Raw genomic sequence first — 6929 nt, forward strand, 5'->3', positions numbered from 1 at the left:
AGGAAAGGAACAGGAGGCACTTGGCACACTTGGCACAGGCCCAGCACCTCTGGGCTCCTCTCGGGGGGATGAGCTTTGCTCCCCCACCAAACACTCCTGTCCAGGGGTGCCCTCAGCCAGGAGAGCCAGGCTGGGCTCCCAATGGGTGAAACCATGGACAGCATCATTGCCAGCAGCAGCAACATCTGTGCTCCCCCCAGATCTTCCCCTCTCATTTATCCTTGAGCTCCAGGCCATGGAACTGCAGCAACTGAGCCACTGCTTTTGTCCCCAGCAAAGCCATCACTGGGCTCAGGACAAAAGCCCCAGCAGTGGGCACTGCCCCAGAACTGGGGCTGGGGTGAAGAGTTGCAAGACCCAACCTGTCACCCTGCTCTCCATCAGCCACCTCCAGACATGAGGTGGATGACATCTGTCTGTTCCCTGCAACTCTGGATGAAAAATACCCACAAGAACTGGGAGCCACTGGCATTACCACCCCTGGGACACAGTGCCACAGCAGCAGGTCTCGGGACACCTTTTTGGTGGAGGCTCACAAGAGCCACCAGCCAGCAGGGGCTGCCAGGAGCTATATATATATATCTTGCTTGGATGTGAACTGCCCATGAACCCTCACCACAAATATTTGGAGGAAGGGGAGGGGGTAAAGGAAACAAAAACATTTAAAAAAAATTGTCTCAGCAGTGAGAAAAACTATCAAACAACCAAAGGCAATTGAAAAATTAGGTATTTCCAGAGCTTGGTAACTTTATAACTGATGTGGAATCTGGCAGCTCGAGCACTGCTGTGCCAACCTCCTTCCCCAGCCAGCTGTGCTGAAGCCAAAGGGAGGAGGAAATCCACAAACCCTCGTGCTGACCCCTCCTCACCCACTCAGGGACCTCCCCAAATGCTGACAGGGAGAAAACCCATGGCATGGACCTGATCCTTCCTCTTCCCCCCATCTCCATCTCTCAGCATCCCCGTGGAGCCCTGGAGGCAGGCACATCATTAGCATATATTTACATGCATGCTGAGGTAGGGACATGGGTTTTCCTCTTGGATGCACGGATGTAAGGCCAGAGAAGCTCTGCAGGTGTCAAGTCATGAGACTTATGGGCGCCACACTTTCTCCCCTGAGCTGCCACCAGCCCCAGCCTGAGGGTGCAGAGCAGGCTCTGTGGGCAGGGATGGAGGGAGGCTGGGCGTTATCCCAGTGGATCTGTCACTGTTTTCCATGGACACATTCCCCTCCTACTGATGCACTTGGGGGGAAGGGGCTGTTGAACCTCACCAAGGCTTTTCTGATCTTTGAAATCAATTGGATCTCAGCAGAGTTCTTCAAGGTGACCCCCTCTCTGCCCTGGCCAGGCTCAGCCCTCCCAGCAGAACAGCCCTGCCATGGAGGACAACTGGATTTATGTAGGAAAACCCCCATGCTTCCAGCAGGGATTTACCTCCTCCAAAAGCTTATCACCACCGTTAATAAGCACTGATGCTTACACACCAACACCCTGGCCACAAGAAAAAAACAAACCATTAAACACAAAATCTGTGCAAATACATCTCTGGTCTAAGCCAAGCCACCCAGCAAAGCCAAAGTTTGGTACCAAAACCCACTGAGGTGCAGCAGAAAAGCCTCCCAGCATCCAAAGCACACCCTGGCATGGATGAAGAGCTTCTCTGGTTTAAAGGTCATTTATTAACTCAGCTCCTGAGTTACTGAAACCCTTCCTGCACATGTCAAAGCAGCCCACTTAGCATAGCAGTCCCTGAGGGCAGCACTCAGCCCTCTGCATGGGAAAGGTCTGTTCCTGGAGGATCCAGCTCCCCTAATGGAGCAGGGAGCAGCCAGCACTCCAGGGAGGGACACAGCTCCCTGGGAAATCGATGCCAAAGGAAGACAGGGTGGAGCTTTTATAGCGATTATTTGGAAAGAGAAGAACGCGAGTGAAATGGCTTTTCCCTAGGGAATCTGGAACCTTTGTTTCTCTCCAGACAGGCTGAGGATGGCTGTGTGACTTGCAGGCCTGATGCTGGGCTCCCAGTATGCCTTGGAAACACAGTTTTGTGCGGGAAAGGGAGGGGACTCACCCACCAGTACCTCCTGCAAGACACAGCAAAGCCAGCACTTCCGAGCATGTGGAGTGGAGGCAGCCCCAGCTAACGCCTCCCAGGGCCACTCCCATCTTTGTAAGAGCACAAGCTCTGCTTTGCACCTGACTCTTTTAGCCTCTGGTTCTCCCTCTTTCCTGTCTCTGCCAGCAGACTCACAAGCCTCTCCCCACTGCAAAAAGGCCTGCACCAAGTGATTACAGCCCACGACAGCCACAGGTTCTCTGCCTCCTGCCTTCCCCCAGGGATCCCTTATTTTTCCACCAGGAAACTCAGGGCAACAATTTGAAGACTGCCAGAAAAAGTCATTTGACTCAAGAAAAGAGCATTCCTACCTCACCTCCATCCCACTGCCACAGCCAGAGGGTGATGCTGGCCTGATTCCTCTGCTGCAGACACCACTCCAACCCCCCCCACCCCAGGTCATCATTCTGGCCAAGACAATTTTGGCTAGACATTTTCCAAAACCTTTGGGAAAGAAGTTGTCAGCTCCACTCAGGCAAACCAAGTGTATCAGGCAGAGCTCAGAGGCTGGGGAGACACTCCCAAGGCACAGAGATGGTGGCAGCCTCAGTCTCAGAGGGACACCCCCATCCCTCCTGGGGTCATGGCCAGGGTGGCCCAAGGAAGACAGGGGACACCTGCTCTGAGCTTGGCTTTTGGGAAGGCACACACCAAAATGTGTATGTGTGTATATATATCTATATATATATTTTATATATATATATATTTATATTTATATATATATATAAAATGAGCAGGGCTGCTGAGCAAGGCCAGGAGGGATAGGGAGAGCTGCAGAAATTGCTACCTGCAGCCACACGTCTCCACGACCATGTCCTCGTACTGTTTGTAAACCACGTTGTTCCCAGAGTCAATGTAGAGGATGCTGATGGGGCTGAGCTTGGAGGGCACGCAGCAGCTCGGGGGCGTGGACTCGGGGTCCATGGAGTTCATCAGGGTCTGGATGATGGCGTGGTTGGTGGGCTCCAGGTGGGAGCGCAGCGGGAAGTCGCAGACCCCCTCGCAGTGGTAGGCCTCGTAATCCAGGGGGGCGATGATCCAGTCATCCCAGCCCAGCTCCTTGAAGTTCACGTGCAGGGGCTTCCTGCTGCAGCGCGTCTTGGCCTTCTTGCCGTGGCCTCTGCCCCCGGAGCGGGCCGCAATGGTGGTCCTCCTCTTCCTGCGCCTCAGGAACGCCTCCTGCCCGGGATCGGGGGGCTCCAGGAAGGGGGGGCTGCCCAGGGCCTTGATCTTATCCCGGATCTCCTTGAAGAGGTTCTCCTTCCTCTGCGTGCGGGAGAAGGCCACGAGCAGGGCCCGCTCGTGGGGCTGCGGCCGGGGCTTGCCGAAGCCCAGCTGCCGCGGGGGCAGCGCCTGCCCCGAGCCGTCCGACACCACCCGCAGCTGGAAGCACAGCAGCTGCCCCGAGGCCGAGCTCTCCCTCCGGGCCCGCAAGGCCTCCCGCACATCAAACACCTCCCAGCGGGAGGAGCCCGCGTCCAGAAGGTCGGCGGCGCGGGAGTCCAGCAGCCGGGGCTCCTCGCCGTCCCGGGCGGGGCAGGCGGCGAGCAGGAGGCGGTGGAAGGAGCCCTCGGGGGACAGCGCCAGGCTCCGGTTCTCGGGCACCGAGCGCAGGATCCGCAGCTCCGCGCCCGTCACCTCCTCTGCCTCGGGCAGGCTGGAGATGTCAAAGAGGTACCGCTGCTCCGAGGCCGACGGGGAGGCATCTGGAAGAGATAACACAGAGAGAAAAAAAAAAAAAAAAAAAAAAAAAAGATTTCAATATCAGCAAGCCAAAGCCAAGCTCTCATTAGGGAGGTGCAAGGGACGCAGGGGTAATGGGGGAGATGTCGCTGTGCAGCACGGCTTCCTGAGCATCCCAGCGGAACACAGGCTGTGTGTCCTGCATCCAGGAGCGTCACTCTGCCGGGGGGCACCGAAAACAAATGGGAAGGAGAAGGTATAGAGGGAGGGAGGAATCAATTCAAACAATTGGCTTCTCATCAGCACTCTTCTCCACATCCTGAGGAGGCTTCTCTGCTTCCTCCCAGGTGTTCCAGTGACCCCAGATGCACCACTATTCTGTTTTGGCACGGAAGCCACACCTGAACCCGTGCAGCACATTACCACCCCCAATTGGCAGTTTGTCACCTATTTCTTCTGCCCCAAGTGTCACTCACATACACATGCTGTTAAAAATTCCACTTTCCCCTCGTAGACAGGCACAGGCACACAGGTCTGACAGAGGCACCCACAGCGGCTGAAAGCGAGCCCAGCCTCAGTTCGGTGCTACTTTTAGTGCATCCAAAGACCTGACACAGACTTGTGCAGTTTCTGGCACTGAATAAATACACTCAATGTGAATTTAAAAAGAAGCACCAAAGGAGGCGGTGCTGGGAAGAAGAGGTGAATTGAGTCCTGGGAGGGTTGTTTTTTTGTTTTCTCCCTCGTTAACGAGAAACCTGACCTGGGCATGCTGCACACATCTCTGCTGTGCCCGGAGCGCCCCGACCCGCTGCGGCAGGGCCTGCCTGACCCCCTCGCCCCGCAGCGCCGCTGGGCACAGCCTGCACCGCCCGCCGGGGGAAAGAAACTGCTTCTCCCCGTCATTGGCTGCTGCTGCTGCTATTATTATCATTAACGGTACCATTATTATTCATTATGGTTATTAAAATTACTATTTGAAAAGCAGATCTAAAATTCCTATGAGAAGCAGATAAGAGCAGATAAGGAGATCCCTTTGAAGAGTTCATCTGGTTTCGTTTTGCGCTGAAATTTCCCAGGACCTGTGCTCAGCTTTCGCCCAGGACTCACAAGCTGAGCACTGCCCACCCTCCCACCGGAGCATCCTCCTCTCGGTCCCGCCTCGCTCCCCCGACGTTTCCCCATCAGCTTCCAGTAAACCTCCTCCCGCAAAGGCTGCCGGCAGGATACGGCCCCTTCTGGGTGTGGGAATGGGGCTGTGGGGTGCGGGAATGGGAATGGGACTGGGGGGGCTCTCCCGCCAGCGACAGGGACGGGGTGCGGCTGGCGCTGCTTTTCAGTTTGCCTTTTCATTTTATTCGATCAGGAATGTATTATTTTTTTCCCCCGCAGCCGTGCGAACTTGGCCGGCAGGGCGCGAAGTACATATATACATATATTTGTTAAAGTTTATTATTAGGTGCGTATGTGCATTTGATTATTATTATTAGATTTGCGGGTATGAAGAGAGCAAAAGAGGGCGAAGAGAGGGAAGGGGACCGCGATGCCGAGCTCAGCCGGCGGCGTTAGCGGAGTCGCTCCCTGCAGAAATTGCTCACCCAGTCGCTCCGGAGCCCGCGGCCGCCCGGGACCGAGCACTCCCCAGGACACCGCGGCTGCGCTCCCTCCCTGGCCCGGCCCGGCCCGTCGCGGTGCCCCGCGGAGTTTTTCGGGCTGCAAAGGCTCTGGCAGGACGGGGGATGCGGCGCGGAGAAGCTGCTCTCAAAGTGCGCCGCACGGCCCGGCCCCGCATCAGGTGCCGGCAGGTCCCGAGAGCCCCGCACCGCATCCCCAGCACCAAGCGCCATCCTCGACACCGACTGCGTGTGCAACCCCACCGCCACCCCGGAGCCCCGCTCTGCGCCACGCTCATCTCCGCCGGCAAGCCCCTTCACCGGTGCCAGGCACAAACCTTTTGCTGTCCCCATCGTCAACCCTCCTCACCGTATGCTCACGCACAACCCCACTCCCAGCCCTGTCCTCGCCCCCAGTGCCACGCTCAGATTCGCACACGGCTTCGTTCCCGTTAAACAACCGGGATGCGCAGCCCCTATCCCGTGAAGCCCCATCCCCTGCAACCACCCCGTGCGGAAACCAGCGCACCATCCCACACCATTCCCCAACCGACGCACAATCCTATCCTGGGCACAGCCCCGTGCTCGGACCAACATGCGAGCATCCTCTTCGTGTGCCACCACGTCCCCAAACTCACGCTCAGAGTGATGCACAACCCCGTGTATCCATCCCCACAGGCACACAGGAGCCCGATCCCCACACCCGTGCACTGTCTCCATCCCCAAGCAGCATCCCCATTCCCAAGCGCATTCCGAAGCCCAAGCATCGACTTCTCTCCCGCCCGACGGCGGAGTCCCGGCGGGGCGGTCGTTCCGCGCTCGCCGGTCGGGCCGCGGCTGCCCCGCACTCACCGCTGCGCGCCCGCTCCGCGAAGCCCGTCACGGTGTCGGCGCGGCGGCCGGGGGCGCGGCGGGCGGCCAGGCGCTGGTACAGGGCCACCATGTAATGATGCGGCACCACCGTGCCGTTGCGGAGAGCCCGGTCCCTCCGCGGCGGGGAGGAGAAGGGGGAGGCGGCGGCGGCGGAGGAGGAGGAGGCGGAGGAAGGCGCGGCTGCCGAGGGTCGCTGGGGAGCGGCCGCCGACGGGCCGCGCACGGCGGCGGCCTCCAGCCCGCGGCGAAGGCGGCAGGCGCCCAGCAGGCAGAGGCAGAGGGCGGCGGCGGCGGCGCGGAGGCGCATGGCGGCGGCCCGGGGCTCGGCGCGGAGCTGCTGCCGCCGCCGCTCCCCGCCCGCTTTTGAACATCGTCTTCGCCGCCGCCGCCGCCGCCGCCGCCACCGCCGCGGCCGCGGCCGCCCGCCGCCCGGGGGCGCCCCCTGCCGGCCGCTCGCCCCTCCCCGCCCGAGCGCCGCCCGCGCCCGCGCCCGCCCCGCCCGCCCCGGCAGGTGAGAGACACCCCCGGACCCTCCTCTGGCTCCGCTCCGCCCGCCCCGGCAGGTGAGAGACACCCCGGACTCCCTCTGGCTCCGCTCCGCCTGTCCCGGCCGGTGAGGGACCCCCTGGTCACCCCTCTGGC

At 59.5% G+C, this 6929-nt stretch overlaps 1 protein-coding gene across 1 annotated transcript; it reads right to left on the bottom strand.

Moving 5' to 3' along the window:
• Positions 1-2901: 2901 nt before the first annotated feature.
• Positions 2902-6594, bottom strand: GDF7 (growth differentiation factor 7). The gene is made up of 2 exons (XM_058021246.1): positions 6267-6594; positions 2902-3824 (listed from the first exon to the last, which is right to left on the bottom strand). The coding sequence occupies exons 1-2, from the start codon at positions 6592-6594 to the stop codon at positions 2902-2904; spliced, it is 1251 nt and encodes a 416-aa protein (XP_057877229.1).
• Between the last annotated feature and the right edge of the window lie 335 nt (positions 6595-6929).

Source organism: Melospiza georgiana, chromosome 3 (assembly GCF_028018845.1).
Source record: "Melospiza georgiana isolate bMelGeo1 chromosome 3, bMelGeo1.pri, whole genome shotgun sequence".
Classification (NCBI taxonomy): domain Eukaryota; kingdom Metazoa; phylum Chordata; class Aves; order Passeriformes; family Passerellidae; genus Melospiza; species Melospiza georgiana.